At 27.8% G+C, this 15794-nt stretch overlaps 1 protein-coding gene across 3 annotated transcripts in view; it reads right to left on the bottom strand.

The window, feature by feature from the left end:
* The window catches only part of LOC111685049 (transcription factor hamlet), a 57724-nt gene extending 42393 nt beyond the window's left edge, over positions 1-15331 (bottom strand). Inside the window, exons 1-2 of one of the 3 annotated variants that reach the window (XM_046956380.1) lie at positions 15152-15331; positions 13817-14467 (exon numbers count right to left, since the gene is read on the bottom strand). In XM_046956380.1, the coding sequence (XP_046812336.1) occupies positions 13817-13865 (49 nt within the window). In that variant the 5' untranslated portion in view covers positions 13866-14467; positions 15152-15331. Of the gene's footprint in view, positions 1-13816 lie in introns of all 3 variants that reach the window. The other 2 variants (XM_046956379.1, XM_023447283.2) reach the window with 2 other exon arrangements.
* Between the last annotated feature and the right edge of the window lie 463 nt (positions 15332-15794).

The raw sequence follows: 15794 nt of genomic DNA on the forward strand, positions 1-15794 counted from the left end.
TCTATCTATCTATCAATCTATCTATATATCTATCTAGAAAGTAAACAGTTTGAAGAATTAAAGGCAAATGTTAATTTTCTTTTATTGACTCCTTTGTACCAGCTACTTTACTAGCTCTTCGTAATCTATGGTGTGATGATTGACTTTCTCCCTATTTTGCAAATAAGTGATAAAAGCTCTACACTGGACTTGTTGATCATAAATGGCCCGATCGTTCACTAGACCTTAGCGCCTTTTCAGGAAACAGGATTTTACACTCATATAATAATATTTTTATTAAATCGATTGATTTTAAATAATATGGCAGCTCTTTACTTGAAAAGCAATAACTTTACAAAACAAGCTGTAAATATTTCTAACCGTAATAGATAAATTTACTTTTCAATTAAAACTACATACCGGAAGTTGTATGGCTCGTGTCTTGAAGAGAGTTTGTTTGTATATCCTTGGTTTCGTGTAACTTAAATAACTATTATACGTAATAACACCTTTATCATATCATTTATAGCACCTTTTCATGCATATCTTTTTTAAACAATTTAATTTTTATTTAAGAATTAAAATTTTCAAATTTTTAAATTTTTTTAATTTTCTTAATTCAAATCTCTTTTTGCCGTCGCTAAAAATTACTTTTTTTTTGTTTCTATATCTTTTTTTCTTTCATATCACTTTTATTAAACGTATATATATATATATATTTTTTTGTGTGGTTTATTTTCTATTTCATATTTAATTAACTTCTTGTCCGTTAGAATTCGACAACCGGATTTGTCTGTGAAAAAAGAATAGTATTTAATGAGTGTGAGTATCTTCACTATTGTGGCCCCACAATTCTTTGCTACAAGACAAATACAAGCACGCTTTTGCTCCCCAAAAATGAATGTGTGCTATCTCTTCTCTACCACCCCAACAAACACCCATCAGCGTACATTTTCTAAACACACACACACTCATAAACTCATTTGTTGGGAAAGACAAAACTCAACACTTAACTGCCCACCTTCAATACCCTCACATATGTACATATCAGTCAGCAGTAGTATCAATGCAAAACAAATACAAATCGACTGAGATCTAAGCAAACTATAGTCTATAGAATAGAATGGACTAACGTTTTGTCTGTCGTATCTCTTTTTTTTTTTTGTCAAAATTTGTTTATACTTGAGTCAATATTATTTTCAGTTGATTTTCAAGTGTTTTCTGGAAAGACATTAAACTTGAGTAGTTGTTATCTATTCTTAAAATTTTGTACTTATTGAAGTTGTTTTTCGGGGATTTATACAAATTATTATATATAAGTATATATATTTAAAAATCTGCGATAATTTGGCATGTTCGACTAATCCAAAATAATGGAATAATTACGGCGAAAAGAAAATCAGTTTTTAAAGAAATAAAGAATTTACTTTTAACATTTTGAAGTATCTAATACTTGGTCTGTAAGAGGTCAAAGGTCAACATGATGAATACCTATTTACGAAATATGTTGGGAGTTATCTTTCTGACAAAAAGTATACTTCTCCGAGTGAAACATATCATATAGAGAGTGTTCTATATTGATCAAAACAAATAGGACAAGGTCTGAACTACTTTTTTCTAAATGACGGAGTATTGCGCTTTCTAATCTAGTGAACTGTGTTAGAGGTTAAATGTAATGACTTATATGGATCCCTCACCAAAAGTACTTAACATTTTTTGAGGCTGAAAATAAATCAAGCTAAGTTTGACTACTCTGTTGTAAGCGTGTCGCAGAGAGAGGGAGAATTGTGCTCTGATCGCAGCAAATAATAGTCGGACGGGACAAGGTCTAAACTATAAGGTTTATTAGACAAAACTTCCAAACCACTTCGTTCTAATTGTTGAAATATTATGCTTTCAAGCCTGGAGAACGGTTTTTTTTTGACAAGAGGTCAAAGGTCAATATTATGTTTGCGAAATGATATTGGACGTACACTATCTGGCAAAATCTGTACCCCTCGCTAAATGTACATCTCATATTTTGAGGCCAAAAACGAATCAAGACAATTTGGGCTACCCTTTTCATAAGAGAAGCATATCATAGAGAGACTATTCGGCATCCACCCTACACCTTTAGGGCAAATTATGCACTCCGTACTCCGATCATGTTTTGCAGCCCAGAACGAATTAAGTCAATGTCGTAAATTATGTACTAAAAGGAATCATATCACAGAGAGAGAGAGAGAGAGAGAGAAAGAACAGTAGGAATCTATGATTTGTGAAGCAAATCACCGTCGGTAAAGACGATGTCATTTCAGTTTTGTAACCGATAGCGAAAACAGTCATTACTTTACTCAGTTTAAGTAATCTCAAATAATTTCCTAGTATTGACTACTTTGTACTTGATTTCTGACTATCTCTTCGTAGTCTAATGGGATAGTCGGATGACTAGCTATAACCCTAAGTGTTATGTTATATCGTATTGCATCTTTGTGTTCGTTTATCAGAGCAATGTTTGACTGTCTCTAATGGGATAGTCGGGTGACTAGCGATAACTAACTAACTAAATAACTAACTAACTAACTAACTAACTAACTAACTAACTAACTAACTAACTAACTAACTAACTAAATAACTAACTAACTAAATAACTAACTAACTAACTAACTAACTAACTAACTAACTAGCTAACTAACTAACTAACTAACTAACTAACTAACTAACTAAATAACTAACTAACCAACTAACTAAGTAACTAACTAACTAACCAACTAACTAACTAACTAACTAACTAACTAAATAACTAAATAACTAAATAACTAAATAACTAAATAACTAAATAACTAAATAACTAAATAACTAAATAACTAAATAACTAAATAACTAAATAACTAAATAACTAAATAACTAAATAACTAAATAACTAAATAACTAAATAACTAAATAACTAAATAACTAAATAACTAAATAACTAAATAACTAAATAACTAAATAACTAAATAACTAAATAACTAAATAACTAAATAACTAAATAACTAAATAACTAAAGAACTAAATAACTAACTAACCAACTAACCAACTAAATAACTAACTAACTAACTAACTAAATAACTAACTAACTAACTAACTAACTAACTAACTAACTAACTAACTAACCAACTAGCTAACTAACTAACTAACTAACTAACTAACTGACTAACTAACTAACTAACTAACTAACTAACTAACTAACTAACTAACCAACTAACTAAGTAACTAACTAAGTAACTAACTAAATAAATAACTAATCAACTAACCAACTAACTAACTAAGTAACTAACTAACTTACTAACTAACTAACTGACTAACTTACTAACTAACTAACTAACTAACTAACTTACTTACTAACACAGTTAACTGAACTTAAAGTTTGCCTAAATTTTAAGCCTAGTTTAACTGAGTAGTAAGAAACCCGCCGATTATCTGCTCATAGTTCGTGTTGTATTTGTGTGAGAAATCAAGAAATGTTCGTACATCGCAACAATATATGGATCTCTTTTAGCTATAGATCGAAAAACTTAAAAACACTTTTTTTTGGTATTATTCGTTTAGCACCGATTAACGATTTCCTGCTTATTGTCGTTTTAATTTGAAATATTGTTTTTTTTTCAACTTTTCACAAGAATTTTTATTTAAAAAAAAAATCGTCTTTTTTTTGTTCAATGACAACACCTGACTAATTGATACACACAAAAATATTATTATTACCTGTCCAATCTAAGATATACTTGTCTTAACAAACAAATAAATTCACTTTCGTTAACTTTATAATGGATCATAAAACACAAGAATAAATATTGAGCAAACATACTTGTACGAGTACAAAATACTAGTGCAAGTTATAATTATTAGTATATTCTATATTAGGGTGGTACTTAAAGAAAAAATAAAAAAAAAAATCGAAGAAATTGAAGAACATTTCTTGAAGAGAAGAAATATGTTGACGAATATGAAGACATAATCCTTTTTTCAATTGCTGCTCGTTAAATAAACGAACAAATTTCTTAAATTTTCTAAACCTTTATAGCAACCACCCTAATGTTCAAATAAACACCTATGGACATGGTCATGGTTGATAGTAGTATAACTTCATATACATATGAGTACAAATGAAGCAGCTATCATTTTCCATCAAGACAAGATATTTTATCGTCAATCGATTTTTATTTATTTATTTCTTCTTTATTTTTCACTTTTGGCTTATTTACAGTGCGTTATAAAATATTTTTCAAAATTAATACACACACACACGCACATAAGTATAATAATACAATAATATTTTCTATTTGATAAGGCAATAACCAACGAAGGTGTCATAAATTTATTCAAGAAAATAAAAATTAAGAAAAAAAAAAACATTTTTTATAATATTTTTTGATTATATTGCTAATAGATAAGTAATAGAAAATCGTGTTAACATACATAATTATTAGTGTTTTTTTTTTCAAAATTGAAAATTTAGTGGACAATTTAAAAAAAAGAAGAGATATGGGGTTTTATTAAGAGGGTACTGTGGGCACGTTTATCAAAGGTAAAGAACTTTGAAATTTGAAAAAAATATGTTTTTTGCAAAAAGAAAACTTTATTACTAACAAATGTTTCTTACATAACAACTTTTTTTAAAGAGAGCTTTTTTATCTTACTAAGATTGATTAGGAAAAGCTTTTAAGACTTTTAAGCACTTTTAAAGAAAATTGTATTATAAGAAATGCTGTCATCCCAAAAAGCTTTTTATCCAAATCTTACCATCAATCAATTAAAAAAAAATTATCACAAAAAAAAGCTTTTTTCAAAATTGCTTTTTCAGAATAAGTTTAATGATTTTTTCCCATAATAATGCTCCTAAAAATGTTTTTAAAATAAGTTTTTTATCAAAAGCTTTTATCACAAAAAACGTTTTATCAAAAGCTTTCATAATATATTTTCTTTAAAAAGTATTATACAACAAAATTAGCTTTTTATTTATATTATTAAATATCCCAAAATAATTTTCTCAAGAAAGCTTTTTTTTCTAAAAAGTTTTACCATAGCAACTTTTATAAAAAAAGCTTGCTTTTCACTGACATAAATTTTTGTAAAGAAATAAAATTTATGTAAAAAGCTTACAGAAAAATTTTAACAGCTTTCCATTAATTTTTAGTTTATACTTTTAATACAAGTTTTCTCATAAAAAGCTTTCATCACAAAAAACGTTTTACTAGCAAACTTTTGTTACAGAAAGTTTTTCATTAATAAAAGCTTTTTTAGAGAAATAAAATAACATTCACTTTTTAGTAATTTTTTTTTTTTTTGAAAAAAAAAATAATTAAAAACAAAAGCTTTTATCACAAAGCTTATTATCCATTTTTTATCACAAAAAGCTTTTTTCAAAAACTTTTAACATAAAAAACGGATGTTTCAAAAACATTTACCACAAAAAGGCTTATTTTATCACAAAATCTTCTAACACAATAAAAATGTTAAGCTTTCGGTACAAAAAAATGATTTTTCGCATGAAAAGCTTTTGTTACAAGATAAATTTATAAATTGATTTTATTACAAAAAGAAATATTTTAAATTTTTTTCTTTTTTTAATTTTTATCTTATAAAACTCGATTTAAAGCTTTTATCGAAATAGCTTTTATAAAAAAACACAATAATTTATGCTTTCATAGCACAAAAGTTTATCATAAGAAAAATGATTATAAATATATAAAGCTTTTATCACAGAAGATTTTAACAAAAAAGCTTTTAGCATAGAAACATGTTTCTTAAAATTTTTGCACAAAAGTTTTGATCACAAAAATTGAGTTTTGCGTTATAAAGCTTTTATCACAAGAACATTTCATAAAAAACTTTTATCAGAAAAAACTTTTTAAAAAGCTTTCATCATAAGAAAATTGCATATAAGGCTTTTATCACAAAAACATTTTTTTTTTTACATATTTTTAAGCACATAGTGTTTTATCAAAAAGTTTATCCAAGAAAACAAAGAATACTTTTGCGCTATAAAGCTATAGACTGTTCTATAGTCCAGACTATAGACTGTTCTATAGTCAAGACTGTAGACTGTTCTATAGTCCAGACTATAGACTGTTCTATAGTCCAGACTATAGACTGTTCTATAGTCCAGACTATAGACTGTTCTACAGTCCAGACTATAGACTGTTCTATAGTCCAGACTATAGACTGTTCTATAGTCAAGACTATAGACTGTTCTATAGTCAAGACTATAGACTATTCTATAGTCAAGACTATAGACTGTTCTATAGTCAAGACTATAGACTGTTCTATAGTCCAGACTATAGACTGTTCTATAGTCCAGACTATAGACTGTTCTATAGTCAAGACTATAGACTGTTCTATAGTCAAGACTATAGACTGTTCTATAGTCAAGACTATAGACTGTTCTATAGTCAAGACTATAAACTGTTCTATAGTCAAGACTGTAGACTGTTTTATAGTCAAGACTATAGACTGTTCTATAGTCAAGACTATAGACCGTTATATAGTCAAGACTATAGATTATATTCATGACTATAGACTATACTATAGTCATGACTATAGACTATACTATTGTCATAACTATAGACCATACTATAGTCAAGACTATAGACTATTCTATAGTCAATACTACAGACTATTCTATAGTCAAGACTATAGACTATCTATAGAATACTTTAGACTGTTCTGTAGTCAAGACTATAGACTGTTCTTTAGTCAAGACTATAGATTGTTCTATAGTCAAGACTATAGACTGTTCCATAGTCAAGACTAGAGAATATTTTAAGAGCTTTTTATGTTTAAACGAAAATATTGTTGCAAAAACTTTTAGCACAATTTTTTTAATATAAATTTTTTGAATGACAAATAGCTTTTTACCACAAAAAGCTCTTTATTATCTCAAAAGTATATATAATCCTAAAAAAGTTTTCATTTCTGTAACTACGCTGTCCTAAAAGTTACTTTTAACAAAAAAGCTTTTCTTTAGAATATTATATATGAACTTTTTTATTAAGCAATAAATTTTCAACTATTTATAGCTTTTCTTCTGCAATTAATTAAAATTAAGGTTAACAGGTCTTTAATTATGTTATTTATAATTAAGTTATCAAAAAAGTGTTAAGTAAATAAAACAAAAAAGCTGAAGGGGGAATGTCGCCTTTAAACAAAATATCTATATATGTATGTATATATGTATCTTTACCAAATAACTTTTAGACTTTTAACTGACAATAAAGCTAATCATTACAATCGCATGTTGATAGATTTCGATTATCAGTTATTTGACAATAACAAAAAAATTATAAACAAATTGTTAAACAAGTGTCTTTAGATGTTTATCACACGTACATTTGAACATTAAGTTAAACTTTTAAAAATTAATAGAAAAAGCATGAACTGGAAAATCGTAGAGAGCACGACACATTTATGACATTTGAAATACTTTTGATGTGTTTATTGGTTATTGGCATTTGTTAAGATATTTTACACTTAGTTTTTTTTTTGTTTCCAAAAGATAATAACTGCCTAATTTTATGGTTATTTATTGTTTCGTTTTTTTTTTTTTGGGAACAATTTATCAATTACAGTTATAAAAATTTATTATTCTGTTTAGGGGAGGAGGAGGAAGAATAAAGAAATTTGTCTTTGAATTGGATAAAGTAAAGTAAACTTTGTGTTTTTATTTCAAAAAAAAAAACATTTCAAAACTCTATTCGTAAATACTTTTGTTTAAGATAATTAATTTTAATTTTATTTTTCTAAATTTAAATATTTTCTTTGATAAGAGTTAGAAAAACCTCGTAAATAAATCACCACATTTCTAGCAGCAGAAACTGGCTTCAGAAATGATTCGTTTTCTTATTTTTTTCTTCTCTATTGTTCAGCTACTTTTATCACATCTTTAGCATTTGTTAAAATGAAGTTGTTATTGAGTGTGTGTGTGTATGTGTTTTTAGTTAATTATAAACTAAAACCATTATTTAGCAAACAATTTTCTTATCAACATCAACCAACTCGCCAATTCTGTTGGGATTGTACAATCAATCAACCAACAAACCGACTACCGACCGACCCAACAAATAGCATCTATAAACAATTTGAAATTTAGAATTTTTGTGGCGATCAACATACAGTTTGGTTGTGTGTAATATTTATAAATATATTTATATTTTCAATGTCACCATAACTAACTCAATGTTATATACAAATGAAGTTTATACATTCTTATTTATATATATGTATGTACATATAATTAGTTCTTCTGTGCAGATTAATCAGAATCATGTTGGCATAACATCATGTTCTATAGTTTGTAGTACGTTTTTATTTAACTAGTTATCAGTTAAAGGTTTGAGTCATAATTTAGTTATCACTATAGAATTTTGGGCTTTACAAAGATTTCTCAGAAAACAAGAAACAAAATCCCCTCTTTAACCACAAGTATTCATTGCTGAAGGAACAAATCGGGGCACAGAATATCTGCATCATTACCGATTTTTGAAATATCGTTTAAAGTTAGCCAAAAACCTCGTTCCAGTCAAGGCTATAGACTCTTATAGTCTAGATTATAGACTATTATATATTCAAGACTAGAGAGTGCTATAGTAAAGACTATAGAGTGTTCTATAGCCAAGACTACAAACTGTTCAATAATCAAGACTATAGACTTTTCTATAATCAAAACTATAGACTATAGTCATGACTATAGACTATACTATAGTCATAACTATAGACTATACTATAGTCATTATTATAGACTGTTCTATAGTCAAGACCATAGACTGTTCTATAGTAAAGACTATAGACTAATTTATAGTCAAAACTACAAACTATTCTATATTCAAGACTGTATAGTCAAGACTATATTGTTCTATAGTCAAGACTATAGACTGTTCTATAGTCAAGACTATAGACTGTTCTATAGTCAAGACTATACACTGTTCTATAGTCAAGACTATAGACTGTTCTATAGTCAAGACTTTAGACTGTTCTATAGTCAAGACTATAGACTGTTCTATAGTCAAGACTATAGACCGTTCTATAGACTGTTCTATAGACTGTTCTATAGTCAAGACTATAGACTGTTCTATAGTCAAGACTTTAGACTTTTCTATAGTCAAAACTTTAGACTATAGTCAAGACTATAGACAGTTCTGTAGTCAAGACTATAGACTGTCTTATAGTCAAGACTATAGACTGTTCTATAGTCAAGACTATACACTGTTCTATAGTCAAGACTATACACTGTTCTATAGTCAAGACTATACACTGTTATATAGTCAAGACTTTAGACTGTTCTATAGTCAAGACTATAGACTGTTCTATAGTCAAGACTATAGACTGTTCTATAGTCAAGACTATAGACTGTTCTTTAGTCAAGACTACAGACTGTTCTTTAGTTAAGACTTTAAACTGTTCTATAGTCAAGACTTTATACTGTTCTATAGTAAAGACTTTAGACTTTATATAATTAAGACTATAGACTGTTCTATAGTCAAGACTATACACTGTTCTATAGTTAAGACTATAGACTGTTCTATAGTCAAGACTATAGACTGTTCTATAGTCAAGTCAATAGAATGATTTATAGTCAATACATTTGACTGTTCTAAAGTCAAGACTGTAGACTGTTTCATAGTCAAGGCTTTATAGACTGTGTTATAATCAAGACTAGACTAGACTTTAGATTGTTCTTCAGACTTTTTATAATTAAATTGTATTTAAGAAGAAATAAATAATTATAATAGAGAAACAAAAAAAAATTGTACTAATTATGATTGCAAATCACTCACCTTTTTCTTTTGTTGTTCAAATAACGATATTCTACCATAAGTATTTCCTTGGAAATGTAGAAAAACAATATTTCTATTTTGCAACACATGCATACATATTTACACACATACCCACAAACTCTATTTTTAACCGTTTTTCACACCTTCTCTTTTCATGCTTCTTTTCAAACTATTTTTATCTTTCCAAACTCTCCCATTACCCCTTTTGCTAAACATTTTCTCATCACTTAACGAATAGCCCAACAAAAGAAAACCACCGACCGGCGCTCGGCCTAACAAAATTGCATTGGATTTTTGGCAAATTGCAAACACAATTTTTTAACTAATAATTTAACACTTTTTTATAAACATTTTCTCATAACGTTAGTTATAAACAATTTGCAACATAAATATTTAAATATTAACAATTATTTAGGGCTTTTGTTTAATTGAAATAGGACTTTTAACACTAAACAACCGAACTCTAAAGAAGAAGACGAATAACTAAAGCAACAAATGGTTATTGAAATTGTCATTGTTATTATTGTTGTTATTATAAGAACTCCATTTAAAGAGCAAATGTCTAAAAACAATAACAACAAGTGATGGATAGATGCTCTTTGTTGTTATTGTTACATTTTATTAGTTTTCTTAATATTTCTATCGAGTTCGGTTGTTTGGTAATAATGTTGCTGTTTAAATTAAGTTAAAACGTTAATTAATTGTTAAAAATGAAAAATTTTTTGTTGCATAATATTAAACAAGTGTTGAATCATATCGGTATATAAAAATATTTATGAAAAAAGTTTTAAAAATTTGTGAAAAAAGTGCAATTTGCCAAATTTGTGAAGACAATTGTAAGAAGGCAGTCGTTGTTTATTGGTTTCCAGGGCCATTCGTAAGCTGCCAAACACGAAAGAGAGTGATGTGAAAATGTAAGAGGGGTATATTTGGATTAGTAAATCACTAAAATGTTGTTATTACATTACAATCATTAAAAGACGAAATTGTATAATTGTAAGAAAAATGTGAGAAAAAAGTCATTATTGTGTTTCAGCTGTGAAATAAGGAGACAAGTACAACAACATAACTAATGGTAAGTTATCTATGTATCAGGAATGGACAATTGAAATTTTCTGTAGAAAATTAAGACTAGACTATAGACTAGACTATAGACTAGACTATAGACTAGACTATAGACTAGACTATAGACTAGACTATAGACTATACTTTAGACTAGACTATAGATTAGACTATAGACTAGACTATAGACTAGACTATAGACTAGACTATAGATTAGACTAGACTATAGACTAGACTATAGACTAGACTATAGACTAGACTATAGACTAGACTATAGACTAGACTATAGACTAGACTATAGACTAGACTATAGACTAGACTATAGACTAGATTATTGGCTAGACTATAGACTAGACTATTGACTATACTATAGACTAGACTAGACTATTGACTAGACTATTGACTAGACTATAGACTAGACTAAAGATAGGGCTATTGACTAGACTATAGACTAGTCTATAGACTAGACTATAGACTAGAATTTACTACAGGCTAGACTATAGATTAGACTATACTACAGGCTATACCCTAGACTATATACTTGATTATATACTAGACCATAGACAGGGCTATAGGCTAGGCTACAGACTACATACTATACTTTATACAAGATTAGAGACTAGACTATAGGCCAGACAATAAGACTTTGGAACATATTGATTTAAATATTGACCTTAAAAAGAAAAATTATGAACAAAGTGTTTACATCTACACAGACGGGACAATATATAAGATCGTAGACTATACATTAGACTAGATTTTAGACATTACACTCCACTATAGACTCAACAGTACTGTTTTTTTTTTTTTAATTGACTTCATAATTTTCTATAAAACATAAGATTGATCCTTGTGCTCATAATGTATTAATTAGTTGGTAACGACTTAAAAATATGCGAAAAATTCGCGTTTAAAATAATTTGCATTTCAATAAAAAAAAAATTATTTATAAACATGTTAAAAATCTCAACGGATCAACAATTTTAAATTATGACGAATCCCTATAGCAAATGCATGCATTTTTGCATTTCTCTAATAACACGTGTTTATTTAAAATTTAATATTAATCATAATAAAACTCTAAGCAAAAAGTTGAGATCACCACATTAGCCACATAATAATACGAAAGGTGATAAAAATCTTAAATATAAAATATATAAAAAGAAGACTGTACCATCTGGACGAGAATAAAATAAGAAGCTGTATATTTTTTTTTGCGATTTTAAACCGCAATATGTGGTATTAAGCGGTATTAACCACAAAAAGTTTTTAATATATATTTAAGTTAACCGCATATAAACTCTATTAACAACTTTTTAAAAATCTTTTTTTTTATATATCATATTAAAATATATTATATAACAATTATCAATCGAAATTCTCCTAAATATACAATTATGTAATTTATGAATGAAATATTATTAACTGAATGAGAATTATAAAGAGTAATATATGAAATGGTGGCTTAAACTTACCTTGTAATGTATGTGTTTAAAAGCTGTGTGAACCTGAAAATAGCAATAAAGACAAGTTGTTAAGTTTATATTATTAGGCAGGGAAAATTAAGTTTTTTAGTTCTTTTTTATGTCGAACAAGTAAACGTGTTATATTCCGCTATACCGAAACTTACAAGTCCACCATCAAATCGTATGTTGTAAAAGTTATGCTAACCTATAAACATCTGGATGATATTAAGAATATGTATGTATGGCTACGAAAGACACTACACAAAATAGAATATTTGTACAAAAATTATCTACATCTTTGCGTTTGACCGTCTTGTCTATACTCTAGTCTATAGTCTAATCTAAAGTCTATCCCATAGTGTAATGTAGTCTATAGTATTGTTTATAGTCTAGTCTAGCCTATAATATAGTATATTGTGTAACTAATTTTAGTCTACTCTATACTATAATCTATCTAATATTTATATTCTATTTCTAATGTTTTCTATATATTCAAGTTTAACGTCTTGTCTATACTCTAGTCTATAGCATAATCTAAAGTCTATAGTGTTGTCTAGTCTATAGTATGGTCTAGTATAAATTCTCGTCCATAGTATTGTCTATTGTCTTATCCATAGCCTAGCTTATAGTGTAGTCAATAGTCGAATTTATAGTACACTCTATAGTTCAATATATAGTTTAGTCTGTAGTCTAGTCCATAGTATATTCTATAGACGAGTTTAGGACAGTCTAGTCTCTAGACTAGTATGTATTCTTATTTATAGTATCATTTATAGTCAAATATAGTCTATGGTACAGTCTACATTCCAGTATATTGTCTATTATATAATGTATCTTCTAGTGTATAGTCTAGACTATAGACTAGGCTACACTCTATAGTCTATAGTCTAATCTATAGTCTAGTCTATAGTCTAGTTTATAGTCTAATCTATAGTCTAATCTAAAGTCTAGTCTAAAGTATAGTCTAGTCTATAGTCTAGTCTATAGTCTAGTCTATAGTCTAGTCTATAGTCTAGTCTATAGTCTAGTCTATAGTCTAGTCTATAGTCTAGTCTATAGTCTAGTCTATAGTCTAGTCTAAAGTCTAGTCTATAGTCTAGTCTATAGTCTAGTCTATAGTCTGGTCTATAGTCTAGTCTATAGTCCAGTCTAGTCTATAGTCTAGTCTAAAGTCTAGTCTATAATCTAGTCTATAGTCTAGAAAAGAGCGAAAAGAGATGGATGAACAGATTAACACACATCGCTTAATTGATTTCGGACGGTCTAAAGCCGATTAGTTACATACATCATGTGTTACATACATCGTTAGAAACCCCGCTAAACTAAATTGGTGGAGAGTAGCAAAATGTATATTCTAAAAGTTAATCATGTGTTTAAACAACTGTTACACGCTTATTACACAGTTTAAGTTCAATTATTGTTTGAAAAAAAAACAATAACAAAACTTTTTGTAATTAAAAAAAATATTGAAAATATTTTCATTATAATAAAAAGAAAAGAAAAACACTCACTCACATTGATTTAATTTTCTGGGTAAAAGTTTAGACCTCATCATCTGCAGCATTTAATTCAAATAAGTTGATAAACATCAGTTTTGTGAATCCATATGTATTAATTATAGTTTTGTCTGCAATTTTGTGTTAAAAGAATATGGGTCAATTTAAAAAAAAAACTCTTTTTTTGCTATTTATGTTTTTATAATAAGACCCAACAACAGGTTTAATTTTTTTTATGTTTTGTATAAGTTTTTCTTGGGAACACCTTGAAAATTTATTTTGTGGTTTTTTAAAAGGCACTATTGGTTTAGCATTTTCTTTTTTCTACTTTAAATTAAAAATGATTTTTTTGTTGTAAATTAAATTTAAATTTAAACGAAATGTTTTTCTTAGAGTTAGGGTTGTTGTTCTTGTTTTGTTTTATATTTTTAAAAATATTTTTTTTGTTGTAAGTTTCTGTTTTTTTATGTAAAAAAAGTTTCTTCGTAGGACGCGTTTATACTGTTTTTTTGGACTAGAAGACGTTTTTTTCGTTTCTGAATTTGTTTGTATATTTGTTTATAGTATTTACGACAATCATGAATAGCTGTTTTCGTTAAAACTCTGTAGACGCGACTGACGAGACATTTCCTTGGCGGCTAGAGCAAAAACACAGTCGTCGTCTGTTCTTCTGAAAAAGCACCAAAGTATTGTTTATTTGTTTGTTGTATTATAAAGTTTTAGTTACTGTTGTTGTTGTTGTTGGTAATTTTTCTAATGCAGCAACAACAACAACAACAACAAAAAAGCAGGTGGAAACCACCAGCAACAACTACAACAACAACACCAACACCATGGGCAACTACTAGTGCTTAGGCTCAGCAAAAAAAAAAACTTCACTTAGATTCTAAAACGAAGTTAACCACAATTATTACTATTAGTGGGGGTTGTTTGGTTTTGTTGTTTTGGATGCCTGAACTGTAGGATAATTTGGAATAAGGACAATGATTTTTATTTACTGTGGCACACGTTTAGCTATGGACTGACTTACTTACTGACTGACCTAACGCTTGACTCTTTATTATTAGTTATTTAGATAGTTTTAATAGTTTTTTTTTTAGTTTGTTCATTTTTGTTTTTTGCTGCTTTTCTTTGTTTTCTTTTTTTGGTTTTTCTCTTTTACCACTTTATTGTTGTATGTAGTTGTTAGATTTTGCTGACCTAGCACCTTAGCAAGTTGTCGCTTGTTGGCTACAGCATAAAATGTTAATATTATGGAAATTAAGTCACGCAAATAACTATGATAGGGTCATACAACATACATACAACACCAGCACAACACTCACACTTTTTTTTGTATAAAAAACCACTTTACTTTATCTGTTGCTTAATTATCCTCTTGTTGTGTAAGCAAAAGTCACAGGACTTTCAAAATTTTGAACTCAAATATGAATACAAGCGTTCTTTTTTAACCGTTTGCTGCTCGCGTTTAATAATCTTTTTCTAAAAAAAATATTACTTTTAATTTGAATCTTTTTCAAATGTGTACGATCTATTTTTCTTTTTTGTTTTTATTTCATTTTTAACTTTTAATATACAAACAGCAGAATATTCATTATTTTCAATTGTTTCTCTAGATTGAGTAAGTTTTTTTTATATTATTTTACATTTAAATTTTTTTTCAATTTGTAGTTTAATCGTCATCCGTTTTGAAAATTTTTTGCTCTTTTTTTTGTTCCTCTCTTTCTTTTATCTTTATTAAATTTAAAATCATTTTTATATATTTAAATATGATGTGTGTGTTTTATTGTATAAAAACATTAGTTGTAACAAAATCGTGCATATTTCTTTAATTTTTTTTTGAGACAGCAACCGACAATGTCTTATCATCTTTCAAAAAGAACACAAAACTAAACTTTCAAATTGTGTGTTTTTGTTTTATCAGAATTCCTTAATATCACAACCACAACAAAGGGGGGCCTTGGGGAAAAAACGCTAAATGAAACACCCAAAGTTTT

Source organism: Lucilia cuprina, chromosome 2 (genome assembly GCF_022045245.1).
Source record: "Lucilia cuprina isolate Lc7/37 chromosome 2, ASM2204524v1, whole genome shotgun sequence".
NCBI lineage: Eukaryota > Metazoa > Arthropoda > Insecta > Diptera > Calliphoridae > Lucilia > Lucilia cuprina.